The sequence below is a fragment of the Danio rerio genome, chromosome 7 (genome assembly GCF_052040795.2).
Source record: "Danio rerio strain M-AB ecotype USA chromosome 7, GRCz13ab, whole genome shotgun sequence".
Taxonomy (NCBI): Eukaryota; Metazoa; Chordata; class Actinopteri; order Cypriniformes; family Danionidae; genus Danio; species Danio rerio.
In genome coordinates, this window is record NC_141027.1 from 40,359,741 (window position 1) to 40,386,765 (window position 27,025).

General features: G+C 34.8%; 2 protein-coding genes across 9 annotated transcripts in view; both read left to right on the plus strand.

Moving 5' to 3' along the window:
- Positions 1–27,025, plus strand: part of esyt2b (extended synaptotagmin-like protein 2b) — an 846,120-nt gene that overhangs the window by 662,142 nt on the left and 156,953 nt on the right. The window lies entirely within an intron of this gene.
- The window catches only part of sorcs2 (sortilin-related VPS10 domain containing receptor 2), a 306,229-nt gene that overhangs the window by 253,515 nt on the left and 25,689 nt on the right, over positions 1–27,025 (plus strand). For all 7 annotated transcript variants that reach the window (XR_015496019.1, XM_087261591.1, XM_087261592.1 and 4 more), the window contains 6 exons: positions 7,820–7,999; positions 10,388–10,534; positions 18,122–18,224; positions 20,814–20,890; positions 21,284–21,375; positions 25,211–25,318. Coding sequence is in view for 6 of the 7 variants with exons in the window: in XM_087261591.1 (XP_087117717.1) it covers positions 7,820–7,999; positions 10,388–10,534; positions 18,122–18,224; positions 20,814–20,890; positions 21,284–21,375; positions 25,211–25,318 (707 nt within the window). In the remaining variant the exon portion in view is untranslated. The remainder of the gene's footprint in view (positions 1–7,819; positions 8,000–10,387; positions 10,535–18,121; positions 18,225–20,813; positions 20,891–21,283; positions 21,376–25,210; positions 25,319–27,025) is intronic.

Consider the following 27,025-nt stretch of genomic DNA (forward strand, 5'->3'; position numbering starts at 1 on the left):
GTGCTTCAGTAAAATGCTGGCTGACTGTAATTGAATAACATTGATTGGAGTGGAGGCCAGTGGGGCCTGCTTCATGTATATTTCACCTCAGAGAGAGAGCCAGGCTGTAGGGCAGCTGCTGTCAATGGCATTTGTAACTATGCCAACCGCTGATTCACTGTGACAGAGTGAAAGAGAAAGAGAGTGAAAGAGCCTGAGAGAGAAGTGTAAGAGAAATAGTACTACTAAGAAAGATTCCTCAGATTACCAGGCATTTGCTTTGATGGCGACGGATAAAAGCTCTGATTTAATTAATCTATAAGTTGAACATGCTTTGGATTTATTCAGTCTGTGCCTCCAAGTTTGTTTGTAAGGGGTTTTGTTGCGATTTGGGGTGGATATATTTATCTTTTCTTCTTGGTGGTGTCATTTTGTGGGTTAAAGCAATATTGATGTTTTTTCCCCCTCTAGACCCCCATTTTCTCTGCTCTTTTAGTTGCTAGTCGCTTGACTGAGCAGATAGGTCAAGTTTTAGACACCCGGTTCAAGAACCCAGAAGAGAGCAGGAGTGTGTGTGAGAGAGAGACGGGGTTGGCTGATGTTTTGCCCATATTTTCCACAGTGAATAATTGAAAAGCTTTTGAAAAATGCAAAACCCAATTTCGGTATGCAGTCTCAGATCTCTTCTGAAGTTCCTTTCTTTACGTTATGGATTAATGATAGTCCTCGGCTCCAGCGGGGCGATTTGTTTGTTGTAACACACCGAAGACACTAAATGGCTGAGCACTACTAAACTTTCTACTTCACTTTTCCTCTTCTTATGCTTTGTCTTTTGACATTTTAAGTGTGTCTTAGTTTTGTTGTTGTTGTTTTCAAGTACAGTTTATTTGAAGCTTGTGGAAAAGTTCATGCATAACTATAATTTCATCATCATGTACTCACCCTTGTGTCACATATACACAAACACACACACATGGTTTTTGTTTATCAGGTAATTTGTTTAAATATTTTTTGTTACCATTGATCCAAAAAAATAACCATTCATTCATTAATTTCCATTCAGCTTAGTCTTTTTTTTTTATCAGGGGTTGCCACTGCGGAAAGAACCGCAAACTAGTCCAGCATACTCTATGTTTTACGCAGTGAATGCCCTTTCTGCCACAAACTATTACTGGGAAATGAAAAAATAATGTTATAGTTTAATAAAACAATTGTTAAATAAATCCACAAAAGAAAAGAAAACTTGTCAGTTTGATATCAGATGAAATTCGACTTAAGTTTGGTCCAATAATCAATATCATACTAAATTTCAAGAAGCACATTTCAAACAGCTTGATCTGCAATCTTTAGAAACAGAGTTGTTCTTAAATATCTAACTTTGTGATGCATCTGTAATTGTGCAGGCATCTTTTAAATATGTTATCTTAGATAAATGTTGGTATAGCAATCAAACTGCAATCGCCTAAAACACACAAAATCACTTAAAAAGGGCCCAGTGTTCTTTTACTTGAAGCAGACTGTGAATAGAAACAATACTATTGATTTTGGCCAATTAAGACCTGCTTCTCTACTTTGAGAATGGGACAACATGACTAGAATTGAAATGCAGCACTATTGCAGTGCAATGAATCCACCAGACACAGAGAAAATGCTAACATTCGGCTGGAATATAAATATACTTTCTTAAAAGCAACGTTTTTTTTTTTCTTTGTATGGATGGTTCCATAAAGAACATTCATTTTCATTCATTCATTTTCTTTTCGGCTTAGTCCCTTTGTTATGTTTTATGCAACGGATGCCCTTCCAGTCGCAACCCAACACCGGGAAACACACAAACACTCTTGCATTTACACAAATAGACTCTGGCAAATTTAGCTTATTCAATTCCCCTATAGCACATGTATTTGTACTGTAGGGGAAACCAGAGCACTGGACCTTCTTGCTGTGAGGCGACCGTGCTGCCCTCCAAAAAGAACATTTACAGTATAATCCATAGACTAACATTGTGCCCTAACACATGATGGATGTGTTATTTTCTATTTTAAAAGAAGTTTTTGTTCTAATTATCATCCAATTTGTGAATTTTTTTAGAAATCATTTTTATTTCTGCAATGATACAGCTGAACAACTGCATAAACTACCATGATAATAATCACACCAGGTGCCGATTATGTGGATTATTCAGTGTTAAATACTATTAATAGGCATTTAAATGCCATTTTATGTGACATTTACTGCCATAATGAATGCCCCAGATCATTTAGAGTGCTCAGCATATATTAGTACGCGCCTTACAAATCTTTTAAATACATATTTTTAATCGGAAGCTATACAATATTATATTTGTGCATATACATTAGATTAGTCAGAACTGAAACCAAATCTGTAGCTTATCTACAAAATAACTTATGATAACAGTTCAAAAGCTAGTACACCCAAATTTATATGTCATAGAAAAATATTAAATACAAATTTAGAAAAGAGGTAAAATCAAGTGAAGCAAAAAAATTTAGGTAAAATTGTGCAGGTTGTAGTTTTTTTTGTTTGTTTGTTTTTTTGCAATATTTTGCTTGCATTTGATAGTATTATCTATCTATTTCTAAACATGTTTGGTGACTGAAATATTATTTAAATGAATATCTGTTTATTAAATCTGTTTTGTTTAAATGCACCAAAATGCATATTCACTGACAAATTAATACAAATATTCATTTTCAAAATCGGGTTTACTCAGTTATTGTACCTCTTGATCTTAAAAAAATGTAGAACTGTAACAGTACACCAACAACTATCAGTCACTCAGCATGTTAAAGAAGTTTAATATGTATTAATTAGATTATAAACTTTACTATTTTGCACTATTCTGTGCTTCTGACAGCCTGTAGTATTTAACTTTTTTTGTCATCCCACCTCTAGCTTAGACAGACAAATTCTTGTCGCTGGCATCTTCCCATGTTGTGTGTAATTAGGTGGTAAGGAAAACACGGTGGATGGGAAAAAGTTTTTTAACATCTGGTCACTGACAGGTTCATTTCTGCGAAAGCTCTCTTTTGGTATGGAGGACCAGGAGTGCCAGTTATGAATAAAATAAAGAATCAAATGACCAATTTAATAATTTAATCATTAAAATGTGTAGAGGGCATCACGGTGGCACAGGGGATAGCATGATTGTTTCACAGTAAGAAGGTCGCTGGTTCGAGCCTCGGCGGGGTCAGTTGACATTTTCTGTGTGGAGTTTTCATGTTCTCTCTGTGTTCAATTTAAATTAACAAATAATGGACAAATAAATAGACATATTAAAATTTGTTTATTTAAATTGTATTTCTAAATGTCATTTAATAAAGGAACAAATTAATGTATTTAAAAATAACTTTTGTATAAATGTATAAATAAATAGACAATTTTATAAATGTTTATTTGAGTCATTTTTTAAAAACACTGATTAATCAAACAATAAAAATATATTTTAATAGATTATTTAAAATGCATTTGACAAACACTTTTCTCTCTCTATTTGTCACTTGCTTTTCTTTTCCTTTTGCTACATGCGTTTCTTGATTTGAAAATAAATCGAGTTTAAAAATGCTATTGGACAGTCCACATCAACTTTCACCTCAAGTCAAGCTAAACTCTCTTTCTTTGTAAATGATTTGCGCACTGTCATTGGACAGAGTGAAAACCATAGCTCATTAGTGGGAGTTTAAAGATCAGCAAAGCGACTCAAATGTCAGGGATTTATTAGCTTTAGCTGATTTCTGTTAAAGAGATTCTCTTCTAGATTATCACTGTCTGTATAGAAACGTTTTGGAACCTTTATTTTTTAAGAAAGTGCTTTTTTTTCTAAAACAAAGACCTTTAGGTTCTGTCTTTCCATCCATTTGTTTCTTCTGTCACATGTCCCATCTTTCTGACTTATCAGACATTGAGTCAGCATTGTTAAAATACACTGAGGGATTGTGGCTGTAGGCAGAGACACAAATGTCCTGCAGCGGTGCCATGTCTGATAGGGGTCCTGCACCCGCTGTCAGAGACAGATGGATAGTGCTGTCTTCAGTTCTGATAGTGCTGTTATCAGTATGAAGAACCTGAGTGCCCTGCCACACAGCATGATAGACATACAGGGCCGATCCAGCCAGTGGTTCAAAATTAAAAGTGCTTCACTAAAGCTTACAGTTTTAATCCGATCACTCTGTTGTTCTTGTTGCTGTTTGTGTGCTGATTTAGATGATCTGGTAATCCAAAATAAAACGTGCACTATCTCTCTCAGCAGCTGTGTTTCGCTGCGATGACTTCATTGTCTTGTGTAAGCTTTGACTGGAAGATGACCTCATCGTTAAAATTTTAATTCACAACTAACTAAAACATGTGGAGCTGTTCGCATTTGAGGCCAAATGAACAGGCAAGGATTACATTGGTGTTCTAGATAGGAAGCGTGTTTTGTACCATCTCCAAATCTGACTGAGAAATTAAACAAACAAGGAGGCAATCACTCGGTTATTACAGTTTGTGATTGCTTGTTTCCAGATGTCATCACAAACCTTATAACAACAGGGATCAATGAAAGGGTAAATTCAATTTGAAGTAATGGCTGTAAAGCCATGCACACATTTGCACTCCTCTCTATACAAGAGGTGCTCTGAAATTTAATATTTGCTTTTATTTCATCATTACAGTCTAAAGCTTCATGGGAAATTGGTACTTTTGAGAAGTGTTTGTGTGTGGATGTAGAAAGCTATTTTGGGGCTATAAGACTGGAGGGATGAATCAGGATTAAAAGCTTGTATAATGGTGAGCTTGGAAATTCTCAAAAAATAAACGTTTTGAACTGAGTTTCTTGTTGTGTTGTTGACAGTGACAGCTTTGAATTGAGAATGTTGTTGATATCGTTTTGTTTTTATGCATTTTGTGTATTTCAAGACTGAAAAATAGCATTACATCTTGTCAGAAAGCATCTATTTTAGCTAGATTGTGAGGAGACAGACCAAAGATTTCCCATTGTTCTCTAAGGCGCCACAAACGTTATGAAACTAATGTGCATCATTTTGTTGTTATGTTGCTTCTGACTGGATGTTTGTTAGGAAGTGAAAGAGAGAATATGAAATTGTCTGGAAGGTCTATTTCGTTGTAGCTTAATAACCTAAATATCAATCATGATTTCCAAACGTTTCAAAAATCTTTTGTGTGCTATTAGTACATTTCTTTTAAACTAAAAATAAGCAATCTACACTATAATATATCACTATAACATAAGTGATAGTGATTCCATAACTATCACATCTACTATGATCAACATTCACTCGTACTTTTAAGTAATTTAATATAACAAATTTAAATTGTTTGGTTTTACAGTAAGTAGAGGAATAATACATTACAATTTATTTAGAGTATACCCCTTGAGATGCAGTATCTCATTTCCATTGAGTCCAGCATATATAAAAAGTATACAATAATTGTAACCACGGGGAGTGACACATACAACTGAGGTAAGATCCACAATGCAGGTTTATTTGTCGTCAGGCAAGCAATGGTCAATACAGGTGCAAAGGGGTATGTGAAGGCAGTCCAGAATCGTAATCAGTAACAGATGAAAGGTCAAAAGGCAGGCAGCAGACAAAGATAAGGATGCTAACAAGGCTAAGGTTGGTACACAGGATAACAAGACTAGGAAATGCTTTGTAGTGTTACTTACAGTGAACAAAACTCGGCAATGGGAGTGAGTGAGTGTGCTGCTTAAATAGTGTGTGCAATCAGTCTCTGACAATCCTCAGGTGGCGCAAGTAATCAGTCTAGATGAGGAAGCATGTGTGAGTGTGACCGGAGTGCATGTATGAAAGTGTAGTCCAGAAATTGCGAAATTGTAGTCCATGAGTTATTGTTAGTGCAATCCAGCGATCTATTGAATTGTGATCGCTGGTGATTGTGACAATTATAATGATGTTAAGTTTATTTAAAGAGCTTTAACTTGGGTTATAAAGATGTAAAATAAGACTCCAGAACATGTCTAATGTTTCATGCCAAAATATTCATCAGATCATTTATTATATCCTGTTTAAAATGTCAGTTTTTGACTTTTGATGGAATTGTAGCTGCTTTTGCGACTGTCCCTTTAAATGCTAATGAGCTGGTTTTCTTCATTCATCCAAAGTTTTTTTTTTCCCACCCACTCTTAGGACATTTCTCTTCAGAGAAAGAAAACTAGGATCGGATGTCAGGGTAAACACAGAAAAATGACAGACATAATGACACCTACAGTCACAAATACCAGAGTAAGATGAATGAGTCACAAACAAATGCTGTTACAACTTTCACTGTGCATATGTGCACACACAAAACAAACACATATGTACAGGTTGTGCTATTTTTGCTCATCTACTTATGGCAAATGTGACAGGATGTCTACCAAGCGGTAAAACATGGTGCTGTATAGAGATGTTTATGTCTACAAAATGTATAGAGATGCTTATGTCTACAAACCAGGACTCTTGTGTGATTGAAGCGTCCTTGTTTATAGTTGCATACACTATACAGCTGTGCTGATTCAAGCAGTTATGATTTACATCAATCTATAGATTAAGTGTAGTTAGATCACAGAGAGTTGGAACAAATGTTTTAATACTAGTAAATCCTGCCTGATTAAAGGCAATTCAAAGACACATTAATTCCCAACTGTCAGTCAATATCAGTGGAACGTAGTCAGCTTCAAGATTGCTGAGATTTGTATCCTATTTTTACGTCAGAAAATTAAAAAAATTCATGTTAAAAGTTTTTTTTTTTTGCAGTATTTAGCTATATTTCTGAACCATCAGGCTCCAGATTATTGTTGTGTCTCAACCAAATATTGTCCTTTACATCAATGAGCATTTATTCAGCTTCCAGATGATGTATAGATCTTAAATTCCAAAAAAAAAAAAAAAAATTGCCTCTTAAGGTTTTGTGGTGCAAGGTCTGCTGTATTTACAAATGTGGTGTGTGGACAGAACTCACAAGCCTGCTGTGAAGGGAAGTTTTAAATAAGTCTTATATAGAAGCTGTGTGTGCAGTAGAGATATGTATAGTGTACGTTGGTCCATATGGACATGTACACTCACACATGAGAAGCCCGCTACAGATGCTGTTTTTAGTGTGCTGCTTCATCCCTATCTCTCCTCCTCCATCATATAATTCTCCCAGAAAACAGGTGTTGTGTAACTGACCTCTCACAGAGGAGGTTCAGTGCCTCTAAACTGCTGTTAGTGGAACATAAGTGAGAAATAGTGCCTTCGGAGTTTGGTCTCTGAAGCACATTAAAGCTTCTCAGTGCTTCGGGGACTTTGCGGGCTCTTCACTTAAGTTCTTATGAATGAATTCAGCTGGGGGCACGAGCTTGTACCCTTCATCTTTGTGCCTAAATTAATGCGACCCACTTTCACTTTATCTGCAAGAACAACATGGAGGCGAACTACCCTGTCCTGACCCAGTCATCGCCACAATGCTAAGCTACCAAAACCGAGGAGCTTTGTGTTGAATCTGTATTTTAAGGCACAGCAGAAAATCTAATTAAAGAATGGATTCGTTAATTGCTCGTTCTTTCATCTAAATCTGTCCCTGCACGGTTCATCTTCCAACTCGGTTCTTCACAGCAGCTCTCAATAAACTTTTCATTTCAAAGAAACGACATGTAATCACCGTGGAATAGGCTGCAACACATTTTTTGGAGTTGTTTTATGCAAGCATGAGAGAATGTGTCGAGCTTTTTTTGCGCTCCTTCTTACAAAGAATTACATTGTTAATGATTTGCACTAAACTTGCTTTTCTTTTATTCTCACCTGTTTTGTCACTTTGTTTGTTGCCTTTCCTGCAGGATGTGCAGATTGTGAGTACAGATGAGAATCAGGTGTTTCTGGCTCTTCAGGAATGGTATCAGACGGACACGTACAACCTCTACCAGTCTGATCCACAGGGAGTCTATTACTCCATTGTGCTGGAGAACGTCCGCAGCACCAAGCAGCCTGAAGAGAATGTGCTCATCGACATCCTGGAGGTCAGCTTTTCACCTCACTTACTACCTGTGTGAAATAAGGCACTGTGGGCTGAACGTAAAATCAATGCAAATAGCTTACCTATGGTGAAGTTTACATTGATTATCTTACTTCACAAACAAGTGGGCGTGGCTATATCTAGTAACTCATATTCACATATGAGTTACTAGATATAGCTAGTTTATACGCATATTCACTCACCTATTATTCATAGCCAGTAGTGTATCTTAAATAAATTAGACTTTCTAGGAAGCTAATGTTCCTGCTGCTGGAACCAGGGGTATAAAAAAATTTCTGAATGGCCCATTTCCACTGAATGGTATGGTAGAGTATGTTATGGGTTACCTTTATCAGGCTTGCATTTGCACTGCCAAAAGAGTGCCTATTTCGGTTCCTTGTGTATAAATGTTCATTACTAACCTTTTTTTGATTATAACTGCAAATCAAGGATAGTGTGAAATATCCTACTGTTACATCTGCAATTATGTAAAATAAATAAACACAACATTCATGTACACATACAGACCCTAACAGTCTCCGATATGATACCAATTACAGACAAAAACTACACACAACATACATTTAGTCCTTATTTGGGTTCAAAAACAACACGCAATATAAAGCTCACAGTAACCTCTTATCTGTATCTTTATTCTTTCTTTATTCTATTCTTTTATTAGAATGTAATTCCCTCATTACCGAGTTAATGATAGTCCAAAAGGTAATGATAAGAGTTAAACAAGGCAGTTTGCTCATGTTTTAGTTTGCTGAAAGAGTCATTTGCTTCTTTGCTTTTTCCGGCTTGTCCTTTCTTTTTTCCGCACGTCACACTCCCATTTATCAATTTCTGAAAGAATCGGATGTCAGAAGCACTTCAATAATCAACTGCACATTATTATCATCAGCTCATGAAGTTCGTTATTTCAAATATAGACGCAAGAAACCGAAACTGCTCACTCTTTAGACGGCCTTGTAAACAACTACTGTGCACAGAGTAGATTCAGTTCTACTTCTTGGCTTTGTGGCTGTTTATCAAGAAGATGACAAGGTTTGTTTAAGCTTGGGTTGATTATTATATGTATGTATTAGTAAGATGTAACGTCTCGACTGTGTATTTAAAAATGGCACTTCTTTTGTTTTTGTTTTCCTGGCTTGTGTACGTCTGTGACGTTTCTTTGTAATCTAATCGTTTATTGTGCTAGGCAAGGACAGAGAACTGGCATGGGCGGAGGGGATGTGTCCCCACAAATATCAAGCAATTACTGAAATGTCATCACCAATAATTTAATTACCTTCAAAATAAAATAGTGCTCTGTCAACCCTAAGTAACCTAGATGTGCTCAAAGGGTTAAATCTTTAGACATATATAATTGATAATAGGGATAATATGGGTAAATTGCATCACATGCCTCTTTAAATCACTTCTCAAAGACAGATTGCAATAAAATCATGTAAATTGACTTTTGCAGCATAGGACATGCTTTATTAATTGTGTATTAAGTGTTTAAAGCTTTATTCATGATTTTAAAAGCATGAAACAGAATTTTTGCTGTTTAAAACATGCGCTTTAATCTACTCCTGTGGAGCTAGTATGGTACAGTTCACTTTTTGGTACTTTTTGACAATGGACATGGCCATAAAAGCGCACAGAACTGTACCGTATCATACCACTCAGTGGAAACAGGCCATTAGATTACTGTGGTTAGGTGTCATTTTGGGGGATTAGTACTTTACTCATTTTCAATTAAATTTTTATTTAAACATTTTTATTAAAATATGTTAAACTCCTGTGCTTCGATGTGCAAGAGCTAACAATGGTTTGTTTTCTCTTATCAAGCAGCTATTTCACCTTAATCCACAAGATTAAGTGCAAATTAAAGAGTTAGTTCTCCCAAAAAAAGAAAATTCTGTTATCAATTACTAATGATGTACCAGAGCCCTGAGTTTGTCCTCTAAACACAAATTAAGATACTTTAGAGGAAATCCGAAGGCTCTTTTACCACTTAACAACAGTCACAAGATGTTCAAAGTCCAGAAAAAGATCCAAAAATATTGTCAATACATTCCATGTTAATTTTTTTTGTTCAACATTAATCACATCAAGCTTCAAGAACACTTTTGTGCACCAAAGTCTTTAACAATGATTTGGCAATGTCTTTTCTTTTGCATCAGTCCAGGGTGCGCATTTGCTACAAAAAAACATGCCATGTTGCCTTTATAGTCAGTAGCAAAACATATAAGCGTCAAAATTCGTCATAGTATATGCACACCCTGATCTTATGGGGAAGCCCGGCCTATAGCTTTACTAGGATTTGAGATGCTTATAACAATTTATATTGTCTTTAGAACGTTATGCTATGCTGAGAAATCTGTGTCTGTGTGTGTTTCAGGTTCGTGGAGTCAAGGGCGTTTTCTTAGCCAATCAGAAAGTAGATGGAAAAGTAATGACTCTCATCACCTACAACAAAGGCAGAGACTGGGAAGCGCTCGCTCCCCCTGCAACTGATATGAACGGCAAACCTGTCAGCTGCAAACAGGTAAATAAATATATCTGCTCATTTATCATTCCAGATTCAATTTCTGGGCTATCTATCAACAAAACATAACCATTCTTTTTATTATTATTATTATGCAAAGAGATACAAAGATGTCATGATGTAAATCAAATACAAAAGGAACCAAAAACATACAATGACAGTAAACAACAGCCAGGTATGTGTGTGTAATCATAACTGTAACATAACAGTTTTACCAGAAAGACTTTAGGAGGCAGACAAACGTTTTAACATTTATTGTGAATTGTTTGGATAAATGTAAGTTCGTTACTGTCCTGTCAAAAAGTCATTTGATGTAAGCCATGTTTATGGTGCAGAACTCTGAATGAGCTGGCAGATCCTGCCTGAAGATGAGGGCAGGGCGAAGCCAACCCCCGATTGGAGACGAGGCCGACCTGGTGGTGGTGGGGAGGATGGAGAACAGCGTACAGCGAAACAGATTGTCATTAGATTGTTGCTTGGTCGTTATAGTCTGACGAGATAGTTATTACGAATGACGTGACATACCAGTCTTCCTGGCAGAACTATCGCTAAAGCTTTCCTTTCTGCGTTAACAATTTTATTTGGGGACACTGTAAAAAAATCCTGGTTGCCTTAAATTGTTTAGCTAAATCAAATAAACCTTATGAGTCCATTAAACGTATATTAAGTTAAACTGTCATAAAACACCTTGCACAACTTATAAAATTAAGTTGATTATCTTGGTTTAATAAGTTACAATGACCCAAAGACATATGCTGTTAGGACTAATTGATAATATATTTTTTTACAGTGTAGGAACTTGTATTTTTTATTCATCTTTTTATGTGTTTTATTTATCATTTTGTTTTTATCTTTTATGTTATGTGACATGGATTTTCAAAATACATTATGTGCATATAAAATATACACATTTGTTATTTTTCCAAAGTTTAAGGTCAGAAATACTTTTTTTAAAAAAGATGTTTAGCATGTAGATAAAGTCAGAATTATTAGCCCCCTCAATTATTAGCCCCACTGATTATTTTTTCCCCAATTTCTGTTTTACGGAGGGAAGATTTTTTCAGCACATTTCTAAACATAATAGTTTTAATAACTCATTCCTAATCACTGATTTATTTTATCTTTACCATGATGACAGTAAATAATATTTTTCAAGACACTTCTATACAGCTTAAAGTGACATATAAAAGTTTAACTAGGTTAATTAGGTACTGTAGACTATTTAAAAAATATATAGCTTAAAGGGGCTAATAATCTTGACCTCTAATTATCTTAATCTCTCTTAAATGGTTTTAAAAAAAATTAAAACTGCTTTTATTCTACCCGAAATAAAATCAATAAGACTTTCTCCAGAAGAAAAAGTTATATCAGACATACTGTGAAAATTTCCTTGCTCTGTTAAACATCATTTGGGAAATATTTAAAAAAGAAAAAAAAATCAAAGGGGGGCTAATAATTCTCACTTAAACTGTATGTATCGAATTAATCAAAAGTGTGAGTGTAAACCTTTGCAATAAATATTGCTTTTTTTAAAATGTAATCTATCAAATAGTCCTAAAAATTTATGTATCAAGGTTTTAAATATTTCTTCACATACAATAATAATGAAAGTGTCAGCAAATGAGCATATAATAATGATTTTTGAAGGATCTTGTGACACAAAACACTGGAGTAGTGATGCTGAAAACTCTGAAAGTACTTTTGTTATCATTGTTCACAATATTACAATAGCCTTGGTGAGCATAAGAGACCATTTTTCAAATGGATTTCCAAAATTACAAACCTTAGTACGAACTAAAAGCACATTTGATTTAAATAGACATGATTTAAAGAAAGTAACTCTCACCTCAATCCATTGCATATTCATACTAGCAAAATCGTGACTATTTTAGTCAAGTTCTCCAGATATATATCCAGCCCACACTCTGCTTTTTTGCTGTTCAAGATGATTGTGGCGCATCTGTCTCAGACACAGACGTGAAGTCACTGACCTCTCGATCTGACTCATCTCCTGCTGTTTGTGGCTGTGGACGGGTAGGCAGAGCAGACACTTGTCCTGCTGCTTTCTCATGAGATTAAAAAAAAACATCTGACTCATCACTCTATGAGGACTTTCCATAGTCTTAATGTATTTTATACTCTAAAACCTGCTTATTTTATGGGCTTACCCTAAACCTACCCCTTAACCCAGTCCTCACAGACAAATATTAAATGTGAAAAGTTATTTTTTAACTATTTTGAATTACAAGGGCACAATGAATGTCCTCATAAACCACCTTAACAATATAATTTCTAGGTAATCATATTCATGTCAAATTAATCAAATACATAAACCACAAAAAACCTGTACACACACTTGCACAACCATGATACTTGTCATTATAAATGTTCATTTAAAAACTGAGACTGCTAGCTGGCCATTAATTAAGACACAGATATACTTTCTGGCAATCAAGATGAGATACAGATCACAAGCTAGCAGAATTGAAAGGACATATATCGACTTCTCTCTCCTTTGCTGTCTCTCTAGTCCCCCTTCACATGTCTTCATCTCTCAGCCCAGTCTCTTTTCCCATTGTTCTCATTCTCCTCACTTATTAACAGTCTCTCTACCTTCTTCTATCTTTTTGTCATTTTTACTGCTCATCTGCCATTTTCTGCCATTTTTTCTGCTATTTTATTGCCAGCCCCCTTTGAGCTTTTTTGACATCTGATGTATGCTTTATATTTATGATCTTATTCGTCTTTTATCTGGAATTTTATGGAGTATGACTTGTGTAGTGGAATTAAATTATGGCCTCCTTAAGATAGATAGACTTTCAGTTGTGTGTGTTAAAGCAAGGTGGTTTGGGTGTTTGTTGTTAAGTTTTGATTTTCTTATAAGTGCGTTGATGGCTTTTGTAACTGTTATGTGCATCTCGCTGTCATGATCACAGAAAAAAGAAAAGAAAAAGGCTCACAGTTATGGTCTCTCCTGGTAAAAATAAGCAACTTTTTTATTTGTTTATCAACTGTTAAAACACATTCCTTGAAGACATCTTTCATTTAAGCACACAGAATGAACAATAAACTCAAAGCTAAATCTTCAGACTAAATTGAAAAAACTTAAAATCAATCATCTGCTTTAAAATCATTTTTACCTGTACTCAAAACTAAACAATAGTTAACACAACACAATAGTTAACACAACACTGCAACAACAATGACAAAAAAAGAAACAGAACACAGCATCCAAAATATGCTGTAACAAAAATGTATAGTCTTAAACAATTTTTTCAATCACTTAAAGTAATACTGCACACTAAATATTCTGCCATTATAGCATAGTTCTTAATATTGTATACCAAATATTTTGAAGATCTCTACAGTGCATCCAGAAAGTATTTATAGCGCTTCACTTTTTCCACATTTTTATTACAGCCTTATTCCAAAATGGATTAAATTCATTTTATTTCCTCAAAATTCCGCACACAAGTGAAAACAGATTTTTGAAATTTATGCAAATTTATTAAAAATAAAAAAACTGAAAAATCACATGTGCATATCGTCACCTTAGAATTATAAAGTTCTATCTGACATTTTTGTCAAAATTGAGGTGTTGACATATTCTTATTACATGACAACTGATTTACATTATGGGATGTTTTTTTAATAAGTCATTTACATTTTAGGATTTTTTTTATTTAAAAAAACAAATGTTACACACAGCATATTTGCTATATGGAATGCAGAAATTTTGAAGCTCAATATCTCATTATCATCATCATCAATATCATATCATTATCATCAATATCATATCATTATCATCAATATCATATCATTCAGAACGCAGATAGAACCTTAAAATCCCAATGTGACTAAATTAAGCTCAGGTACATTCTGTTTCCACTGATCATTCTTGAGATGTTTCAGCAGCTTAATTGGAGTTCACCTGTGGTAAATTCAGTTGATTGGACATGATTTCAAAAGGTATACATCTGTCTATATAAGGTCCCAGGGTTGACAGTGCATGTCAAAGAACAAACCAAGCATGAAGACAAAGGAATTGTCTGTAGTCCTCCGAGACAGGATTGTCTCGAGGCACAAGGCTGGGAAGGTTACAGAACATTTTTAATACAAAATTTCTGCTGCTCTGAAAGTTCCAATGAGCACAGTGGCCACCATTATCCATAAGTGGAAGATGTTTGGAACCACCAGGACTCTTCCTAGTGCTGGCCGGCCATCTAAGCTGTGATCGGGGGAGAAGGGCCTTAGTCAGGGAGGTGATCAATAAACCGATGGTCACTCTGTCTAAGCTCCAGTGTTCTTCTGTGGAGGGAGGAGAACTTTACAGAAGTACAACCATATGTGCAGCAATACACCAATCAGGCCTGTATGGTAGAGTGGCTAGAAGGAAGCCACTTCCCACCTGGATGCCAAAAGGCATCTGAAGGACTCTCAGACCATAAGAAACAAAAATCTCTGGTCTGATGAGACTAAAATTAAGCTTTTGGAGTGAATTCCAGGCATTACATTTGAAGAAAACCAGGTACCACTCATCACTAGTCTAATACCATCCCTACAGTGAAGCATGGTGGTGGCAGCATCATGCTGTGGGGATATTTGTCAGCAGCAGGAACTAGAAGACTGGTCAGGATAGAAGGAAAGATGAATGCAGCAATGTACAGCGACCTCAGACGGGGGCGATGGGTTATCTTCCAGCAGGACAATGACCCAAGGCACATCGCCAAAATATCAATGGAGTGGCTTCACAACAACTTCGTGAATATCCTTGAGTGGCCTAGCCAAAGCCCAGACCTAAATCCTATTGAACATCTCTGGAGAGATCTAAAAATGGCTGTACACCTTCACTTCCCATTCAACCTGATAGAGCTTGAGAGGTACTGCAAAGAGGAATTGGTAAAAATTCCAAAAGACAGGTGTGGCAAGCTTGCGGGATCATATTCAAAAAAACTCGAGGCTGCAATTGCTGCCAAAGGTGCATCAACAAAGTATTGAGCAAAGGCTGTGAATAGTTGTGTACATGTGTTTTTTTCTGTTTTTTTTTTATTTTTAATAAATTTGCAACGATTTAAAAAAATTCTTTTTTCACATTGTCATTATGGGCTATTGTGTAGAGAATTTTGAGGAAATAAATTAATTTAATTCATTTTGGAATAAAGCTACTACACAAAAAATGTGATGTACACTTTCTGGATGCACTGTATATTCAGCATTTGTGTGTTGTAAAAATACATGTTTGTCTTCAAAGCTTTGAATGGTAACAGAAATTTACTATGAATATGATGAAAAAACTGACAGATCCAGCCTTGATACTGCCACTACAGTCTTTTTCATATCCATAGTTTTTATTAATGTATACTCATTTACTTCACGTGTCACCTGCATGCACACTCAGAGTTGGCTCATATTTTGTACCATTTATTTAACCTCTGAGAACAATTTTGTGTCATTTAGTTTAAACAATGACATAGCCGTGATGAACTTTTGATGCTCATTTATTATTTTGCAACACACATGCATTACGACAAAATATGTTTATTTTTATATATTTATTTTCATTAGTGAAAAAAGTGTCAAACTGCCTGAACTGTTATTTTAGTGATTGTCAAAAATGAAGCTGCATTGACCTTCCATTAAAAAAATTGCTAAATTTTAACCATTCATTGAAAATCAGTGTAAAATATCACAATTAATCAAATGGCAAGAGATCAAAGATTGTTCTTCTATCACAGATCATTCGTGAAGCACTTTTTATCCATGTGTGCACAAACCCACCAAAAAACTATTCCAAGGTTGCTGTATTATTTATTTATTTCTTATATCTGTCTGTTTTGAAGGTCCAGAGGTGTCTGGCAACTGAATATGATGAAAAATGTGGTTTTGAATGAGAAATGTTTTTCCCCTGAAACTCTCCCAAATCATTTGTAGTGATATAGAGGCTTTTTGAATCTGCCTGACTGCAAGACTCTACTAATTCTTGCATTCAGACAGCATATGATTAAGTTTAACAACTTTTTAGTCGCAGCAGTTAAGGTTGGGCAGTAGCATCATATGACACACATTATAAAACATAACAAAAAACTATACAATAACAAATTCATAACTTGTTTAAAAAAAAATTACATAGAAATACAAAAAAAAAAAATCAAATGCATTTCAAACAAAAGAAAAACCTAAAAACCCAAAAGCAAATTTGTATCTATTAGATATAGATATATATCTAATAGATATATATCTAATATAATATAAATATTAATTAGTATGCCTTACTGTCCATTTAATACTTCTAAATATTTTACCTTCAAAAAATGAGAGTCATCGCCTCAATTTTTCTTAAAAAGCCCTATTATGCATTAAAAAGGGTCATATTTTGGTTTTGAGGTTCTCCAACAACTGACTGATATGCATGCAAGGTCAAAAAACACTTTCATTGTCTTATAATATGCATCTATTTTTACCTAATTATCCCATCGACTCCCATATGATTTGTTCAGCCATTTATTAGTTCCCCAAACCCTTCCTTAGCGCGATGACCCAGACTTTTGCGATTGGTCAACTGCGTTCAGCGTGAGACAGAGAGAAATGCCCACCAAGGCTTATCAACAATTTTAAAGTAGTCAGAGTGCAGAGGGTATGTGTGAGCATACCTGCCAACACTCCCGTTTTTTCCTGGGAGTCTCTCGTATTTCAGATCCATCTCCCACCATCCTCCCATTTTGTTATTTCTCCCAGATAACTCCTGTAATTTCAAACCACAAGGCTGAGACTATAATGCCAATGTATTTTTGCAAAAATAAACCTCAACCACTGACTCTACACAGCCTTATTGGGGAAAATAACTCTAACTTTCCCTCACACTTAAGAGTACAGCGTCTTTGCGACTTGATTCAACTGGGATCTGCTAGTGTTTGTCTTCCTCTTTTTCTTTTGTAGTGTTTGTGGATGGGGGTTTTAATTTTCCCGGGTCTGTGCACACAACAAATGGGCGGGGCTTAAGTTTCATAATGGTGTCATGCCAGCACTGCTATAGACTTGTTACCACAGCAATTCATTTGAGCCACAATGAGTCGACTGTTTTATAAATAAATCAATAGATTTAAACACGGTGCACTTTCAGATTTAAGCCTTAGCCAGATATTTCACTTCACTGTGTTATACATTAGGTCATTAGGTCATTTTCAAAAACCCATAATAGGGGCTCTTTAACATATAGACAGATGTGGAAACACTGGTTAAACAATTTCATATTCCTATTCACCACTGATTTTCTGAAACAAATAAATATGAATAGGAAAACCCATCAAAGATATTTAACTCTCAACAGTTACTGAAGATGCTAATAAATGTGGCCAATGTTTATTGATTTTTTTTTAAATCTAACTTTCCCTACTTGAAATTGTTGTACTGTATGGAAAGCTTATATTTTTCTGCATTTTATTAATGAAATATTAAAAAGATAATCAATGCAGATGTGTTTGCTCATATTTACCAAGATTGTCAATGTTCAACTGATCAACAGGACTGTGCATACAGTAGTTACCAAAAGAGAAATAAATTTGTATTTTTAATTGTTCTTCTTCGCAGCCTGACTGTCATCTTCATCTGCATTTGCGATGGGCCGACAACCCGTATGTATCTGGAACGGTCCACACTAAGGATTCTGCCCCAGGCCTCATAATGGGTGCAGGTCAGTCTTAATAATAACTCGAACACTTTAGGACTCTCACTATTGCAGTGAAAGCTTAAAAGCTCAAATCAAATAAAGCTCTTTATGCCTCAACTCTTCAGTTGCAAGACATAATTAAAGTCCAGATCCGAATCTGCACTGCAACATGTTTAGGAAAGTCATGAAAGAACATACAAAGTGAGCAATTTTTTAAACCAAAAAAAGTAATGCAAAGAAGTACTTTTAGTAGGGAAAATTGAATATAATGTGCCATATAAAGACAAAATAAAAAGCCTTTCAGTTTCTACTGTAAGTGTTGAGCTCAACCACTGAGCTGCAAAAAGAAGCAGGCAGAGATATATGAAATACTTGGTCTTTATTGCCACAGGGTTCATGTGAAATGGAGGAAACAATACATTCATGTTCTTGAATCCAAGGCTAGATCTATTGTAAGTTCACAAGGTCACAAAGTCTGTCTATTCCCCCAGGGTTGCATGAGACTCACACACAAAGACACTCACTAAAGAGATGGCGTCACTCTAGTTATGCCTCCATTCAAGGATGTGAATTCGATTTAGAGTATGTGCAAAACTGGAATCTCACATAAAGCATCTGTGAATAAAGCACTGTGTCCATCCAATGAGGCAAAGACAGCAAAATTGTCACTTACTGATAAACTGGCGTCAAATAGAAAATAAAAATGGAATATGCTGCTGTAGGAGAAGCCACTAGCTGTTTTCATCCATCTATTTTTTTGGAATATCGCATAAAAAACCCAAGACGAAAATGCCAAGATAGGTATAAATTTTAAAATGCACATAAAAAAATTATGCGAACAACTGAGTAGATTAAACTACTTATCCGATAAGAAAAAAATGTGCATGAACTACAATGGAAACATCTTTCTTGGATGCACATTAACAAATGTCATGTATAAGATTCCATTCTATCAGCCCAACGATGAAATCCGATGATTGGCCGAATTGTGGTATTTATTAGAAATTATTTTAACCCAGGCTCATTCTGAAAACGTAGTCCCGTAGACGTTTCTGGGAGGTACATATTTTTGCAGTTTTTGTTTCCGCAAATCCACAAGAGGCTGCTGTGTGCGCTTTTTCATGGTTAACTCCTCTCTGCGTCTCAAGTCCGGCGACGTACACAACAAGCTAACTGGACAAACCAGTTGTTACAGGAAAGCCCTCCACATGGAGGTAAGAGGCCAGTCCAGTTAGCGCAAAGACCAGCAGGCCGACCATCCCCCATAGCTTCAAAATTATTATTATTATTATATTATTATATTATATAATATTATTATCCATAAACTATCTTGAGCAACTGTGCTCTCAAAGATCACCATGTGTTCATTGCATTTCGTCCCTTAGAGGTCCAAGTAATTTATTATATAAGAAAAACATTCATGCAGCTTCTCTTACTTCATTGAATTTCATTTTCCTTTTTGATATTTGGCGTCAGTTTATCGGGATGTGACGATTTTGCTGTCTTTTAAACTTTGCATTATTTGCAAATCTTTTATGCAATATTCCAGTTTTGCGCAAATATTTAATTCGCATTTTGGATGGAAACATAGCTACTGTTGGCCTTTTTTTTATAATTTATGAATGTGTGTTGACTTTATGAGGTGGAAGATGTCCATTAGGAGACTAAAAGTATTCAGAAAGTGATGTTAAAATAATCAAACAACACGTCAGATGTTTGTCCATTAATAGCATCCAATCAAAATATTTTTGTTTACACATAATCTGTTAAAACTAAATCACATAACGTTTTGATACGCAAACTGCAAGTTATTTGGTAAATGTGTTTCTATTGTAGTTTATGCGGGCAGCATTTTGGCTAAGTGGCTTAGTGGTTAGCACTGTCACCTCAAAGCAAGAAGGTTGCTGGTTTAAGACTCGGCTGGGTCAGCTGTCGTTTCTGTGAAGAGTTTGCATGTTCTCCCCGCGTTCGCATCGGTTTCTTTTCAGGTGCTTCGGTCCCCCCTACCCCCCTTAAAATTAATGAAAGAATGTAGTTCTGTAGTTCCTATTTTTTTCTTATCAGATAAAAAGTTTATCCTACTGAGTTGTGCACATACATTTTTATTCTTATTTTCTAAATGTCTGCACATCTTGGTGTTACCATTAAACCATTTTTGATGTGGTATACAAAATGCGCATAAAAGTAGGCGGATTGAAACACGGCACTGACTAGTTCTCTCTTGACTTCACTTACTAACAAACATGATTAGTTTAGAGTCCCTCAGCCTCTACTTTGAAAAGAGTTATCAATGAAGTGCAGCTTGTTTTCAGCCAATAAATGATAGTCTCCATCAAACCCCAGCTTTCTCTTGCCATTATTGCACACTCTCTTTCTCAGTAAAATTTTCAGCTCTAACAAGTTTTAAGTCTTTGATCCGCAACAGCCTCCAGTTTTTTCCCAGTCATGTTCTCTTTATATGTAACTCGCTCACGTCTACTCCTCCCTTGCTCTTAAATCAAACAAAGTGAAGAAAATTGCTGCTTCGCCTCAAGTTAAACAAGAGCCAAATTAAAGATGCTCTCTCTGTCTCTGTGTTTTTGTGAAGTTGTTCTGTCTGAATCTTCTCTTCAGGTAACCTCGGCTCTCAGCTGGTGGAGTTTAAAGAGGAGATGTACATCACGGCAGACTGTGGCAAGACCTGGAGACAGGTGAGATTGAACTCAAAGACAACACTAATGATCTGCGAGCTAGTTTTGCAGCGATTATTCGCTGTCTGAAAAATGTCTTGTTCTGTGACTTGTCACGACGCTTGAGATTTGCTATTATTTAACACCCATCTTTCCCTGCAGACTGGGTTGGGTTTGTTCTTTGAGTTCTCTCTTTCTCATGTCCTCATTCTGCCCAATCTCATCTGACACCCTCTCATTTGTAGCGTTTCAGGGCTCAGTATGTGGCAGACTCATCTGTCTGTCTTAATGTCCTCTCTGTGATTTCCAGGATTGTTGCTGCCTCTCGTTTGCTCAACTGAATTTTCTCTAACGACGCTGATTCTTGATTATTACAGTGATGGTGACTAAAGTTAAATGCCTTTATTTCTTTAGGTTTTTGAAGAAGAGCACCACATTCTCTATCTAGATCATGGTGGTGTCATTGTGGCCATTAAGGACACCTCGATCCCTTTAAAAATACTCAAGTAAGTCATTTTTCTGTAACATAATGTCTGGACATATAAAATTGTAGTCAGAGGAGGATAAAGTGCACAAATCAAGCACCAAAAAAAAAAAAGTAGATACTCCTAATAGTGATACTAAGTAGAAATAAAAATGCTACTCCAGTAAATGCATTTAGTCTTTCTTTTGCAGGTTTTACCTAAAAGCAAACTTGGTTTTTAATGTGCTTAAGCATTACAAGTAAAAATAGCTTATTGGTATGTTATGTTTAATCATCAATTAATTAATTATTTTGGCTTAGTCTCTGATTTGTCAAGGGTTGCCACATTGGAATGAACCGGCAACTTATCTAGCATGTGTTTTACAAAGCGAATGCCCTTCCAGCCACAACCCAGCACTGGGAAACACCCATACAATCTTGCATTTACACACCCACTCATACACTAAGGCCAATTTAGTTTATTCAATTCACACATAGGTCTTTGGAGCACCCGGAGGAAACCCATGCTGACATAGGAAGACCATGCAAACTCCACACAGGATTGATAACTAGTCCAGCCAGAACTCAAACCAGTGACCTTTTTGCTGTGAGGCAACAGTGCTAACCATCCTGCCACCCTGATATTTTATAGTTTCATGTTATTTATTAATAATTGGATTATTTGACATATATACTGATGACCATAATGTTAATTAATGATAATAAAAATGTTCAAACAAGTAAAAACACAAAACAAAAAAAATACATAATATGAGTGCTGGAAAATATAAAAATATACAAATATTATAAAGAAGTAACGCAGAGAAAAATGTGTCAGCATTTCATGAAACTTTATACTTGATTTATATCCAAGATAGTTTTGTGTCTGTTATGTTCTACACCTGTGGGGAAAAGTCATGAGCATTCATTTGTGTTATTTAAAAAAATGGAAACTAATTTCTTGTTACTCTTGTGTATTTAAACCTTTAGGATTTCTTTCTTCTGTTGAACAAAAAAGAAGATATTTTGAAGAATGTTCGTTGCTGGCACCCAATGAATTTCATATTAGGAAAAAAAATTTTAAATGGAAATTAGTGGATGCCTATAATGTGCTTAATAATTGTACTTTCATGCTTGTTACTGGTTAATTTTTCATTACTAAATTAACTATTGCATTATTTACAAATCATTTGTATTTAAGTTTAGTTGGGTTTTTAAAGATAATTCAGAATGAGTTAGTAGATGATTATTAAACTATTCACATCAACATTTATATATTATTATTCTGGCATATACTTTTAGTTAATTTGTATGTTAATGAATGCTTTACTAAATCCACTTCATCCAGTTTTGTGACCTAATCTAAAGTCAGAACTATATATGCATTATAAATCACTTATAAATGACAGTTAAAGGCTCAGTATCAAATGAGCCATAATATTTGCAATCTTATCTAAAAGTTATATCTACTGTACAGTTTAAACTTTGCTGAATAACAGGAGTGTCAAAATATGACATAAAATTGGATAAAACAACAATAATATAATAATTTAACAATATAATATAATGCAACATTTCAATGTCATTTAGCAATGTTTAAACTGCACATCATATTTTAATTAAGAGAACAAAGATTTACTGTATTTTTCATTTGATACAGTTTCGTTATTGAATTAATAGAAATGAATAAAGTTGTTGTTTTTTCCTGTTTAAAATTTAACAGAGCCTTTAACTGTCCTCACTTTAGATTAGGTCACAAAACTGGATGAAGTTGAGTCTATAAAGCATTTATTAATTTAAAAATTAACTATTAATATATGGCTCAATAATAAAATATATACATGTTTATTTGAAAAGTTTATTAATCATTTACTTACGCAGTCTTTAAAACCCAGCAACTTCTCTCAAATAACTGGTTTGTAAATGATGCAAGACCTAATTTAGTAATGAAAAATAAATCAATAACAAAGTATGACAATACAATCATTAAGCACATTTTAAATGTGTATCTAAGTCAAGAAAAGAGTATTTGTATCTGCAGTTATAAACTGCTTATCATCTCTATTAATGTAGAGGTAATGCTTAACAGATAAGGAATTCACTATGCTAAGGCTTATCAAATTATTCATAGTGTGTAGTTGTTATAAAGTGCTACCAGAAACTCAAAAAATGGTGGGTACATGTCAGAATTTTAATTTTTGGGCAAATGATCTCTTTAACATTATGTTCTAATTTTGAATGTTTAGATGGAAATACGCTTATGTGGACATTTCCACATTCAAGCCGAGAGGGTATAAACAACTTGGCCTTTTACAGCAGATTAAGCTCACAAACAACTGACAGTTGTGACCTAAATGTGATTTTATTTACAATAATAAATCCTAAAACTCACCATTAGACATTTCATGCCATCAATTGCAAACACTCAAGCTGAGTGGACACCAGTTTTGACATCAGTTTTTAATCAGTTTGTAAGTTAAGTGAATCATTGAGATTACCTGTAAACAGATCATTTGAACAGTGAGTTGAAATGTAGTTAAGTACAGTAGTAAAGTTAAATCATTTGCATGCATTCAAACTCAAAAACATAACTAAACCCAAATGTGCACAGTTGCTGACACGATAAACAGAGCAGTAAACGCAGTAAAGAAGGTCAGACTAGTATAAAAAACAAGAATTCAAGACATTCCCTCCCTGATTCTTACTGATCTGATTGGGTGCTGGTAATCCCTTTGAATGACTGCTTTAAGAAGCTGATTTGGCATTGGAGGGCTCTTCAGTCCACCGAGCAGACCAAATCTCTGCACTCAGTCAGCCTCAGACTCACAGAAAATGAAGTGATTCACACACTACGTATCATGTTCACCTTGCTCCTCAAATGCGAGTAAAAAGGAATCCTATATGAAGATCAAAGAGAAAATCATTACCATCTCTCACATAAGCCTTGAAGGCTTCATCGGCATTGAGTTTTGGCAGAGCAAACAACCGCTTCTGTCAGTATAAGACTAAGAGCTTGTAGTGCTAATGCGGGCTTGTAGCCTGCAAACCCTCATATTTCACATTGTGAAAATCAACACCAACTGACTGACTGATTTTTATTTTAGACGACAGGAAGTTCAGGATGTTTATAATAAGAAAAATAGCATTCAGAAGATGTTTTTAATGTAAATATTATATTATATTATATTATATTATATTATATTATATTATATTATATTATAATTTATTTTATTTTATATTATATTACATTATATTATATTATATTATATTATATTATATTATATTATATTATATTATAATTTATTTTATATTATATTACATTGTATTATATTATATTATATTATATTATATTATATTATATATTTTATTATATTATAATTTATTTTATTTTATATTATATTACATTATATTATATTATATTAAATTATATTATATTATATTATATTATATTATATTATATTATATTATATTATATTATATTATATTATATTATATTATATTATATTATATTATATTATATTATTGGTTTTGTTCAAGTTTCAAATCTTTTTTTGCAGAATAGGCATAAAACTCAAAAAAATAAATAAATAAACTGTTGCTCCATCTTTCTTACCTTTGCATTTTATTCTCACTAAAAGCACCCCCGTAACAATATTAAAACAGTCCAATAATAAATGGAGCAAACCATCACAAACAAATGGGGAAAGATCAACAAATGTATACATGAACTAAACATATCAACATACATTGCATGTACAGTATATAACGTGTATTTGGGCACTCTATGAAAAAAATATAATCCATCAAATTATGGTTATTAATAATAGTGCAAACATACATGATACTCACATGCATGATGATTGCAACGTTTGTTTAAGGTTCAGCATAGATGAAGGACGAACGTGGAGCATTCATAACTTTACCAGCACTTCTGTGTTTGTGGACGGACTTCTGAGTGAACCTGGAGATGAGACTCTGGTTATGACGTGAGTATGAGTTATTTCTCTTTTAAAAAATGCTATTAGCCAACTTTAAAATTAGTTAATTGAAAAAGAAGACTCTGTTAACATATACTCACCCTCATATCAACAAGCCTGTTTTACTTTCTTCTGTGGAACAAACTCCATCCCCTATGCAGCTTCAGTTGTGTCGCTTTACTGCCATTCATAAATCCACTCCATTGGCCTCAGTAAAGTGTCCATTGTATGCACACTTCAATATCTCACCATGAAGGAGTAGGTCACCAGGGACATTTTTGCATGATTTTAGTACTTTATAAATGTGAATAACTCTATAAAAATTAAGAGACCACTTTAAAAGGTAATAGCGGTTCTCTGGGTTTGCCATTAATAGCTAGGACTTTTTTGAGTAAAACATTTTTGTTAAGTAGTAGTAGTATGGTTTATTGTCCTTGAAAGAAAAAAATCTTATGAACAACATACATCATGGACATTTAAGCATTGATGTTTTCATCATTCATTTATTTTATTTTCGGTTTAGTCACTTTATTAATCCGGGGTCGCCACAGTGGAATGAACCGCCAACTTATCCAGCATATGTTTTTACGCAGCGGATGCCCTTCCAGCCGCAACCCATCTCTCGGGAAAGCTTTGGTGGTTTAATTTATACTAACTATTATATTTTAAACACATTATTATCTTATGAAGTAATGAAATATCACTTTGAAATTGTGAAAACAAGTTATTTTAGTAGTTTATAAAATAACACAAATTAGCATTTTCCTCTGAACATGCACATATTAATGGCAACTCCAGATAACTGATAATACTGTTAAAGTGGTTTCTTAGTTTTGTTTTCCAGAACTGTACTTTATTGGTCACAAATTTTTTTTTTTTGCCTACTGTATAATAGAAAGGTATGCTATTTCAAATGCAGCCGAATAGCTATAGGGTCCTGTATTAATTTTGACCAGTTTAGCATTCAATAGTATGGTTTAAAACTGCAATTTCAAGAATTCACACTTATAAATAGCTTGTTTGGCATGCTGTCCCGGAAGACAGCCCTGAGCTCAAGGGATCCTCGAGCCCAGGGCTCCCTCCCTTTCGCAGGGCAAGGGGAGATAGAGCTCAGGTCGAACTCAAAACTCCCTCGCTGCTAAGGCTAGGGTGAACTTCCTGAGAGTGAGACATTTAGGAAAAGAGACTCAGGCTAATTTTGTCTTTAAAATAGAGCATATTTGAACGGTGGAAGGAAACCGGGGAACCCAGGGGAAACCCACGCAGACACAGGGACAACATGCAAACTCTGCGCAGAAATACTAGATGGCCCGGCGAGGACGCGGAGCTAGTTGTATTCTTGCTGTGAGGCAACAGTGCTAATTACTGGTCTGCCGTGTCACCCCTTCTGGACAAAGGAGGAAGAAGGGGAGGAGAGGGGTTTGTTCCAGATATAGAGAGTTGTAGAAAGGAAATGTGGATATAGTGACTTGGGATCTTTTGATTGGAGGATCATAATTAGCCGATGTGGGCCAGATGGGTCAATCATGAGCGCTCTTCTTCTGAAATTAGTTTAATATTACACTTCATAAATTGTGGTAATTGGTGAGTTGTTATTTTTATAGGATGGCTTCAAATAATTTGAAGTAACTGTACATTTTCTGAATGATTTAGTCACTGTTTGTTATTTTTATGATTCCTGTGTTGATTTTATGGCTATTAGGATATAATAATATA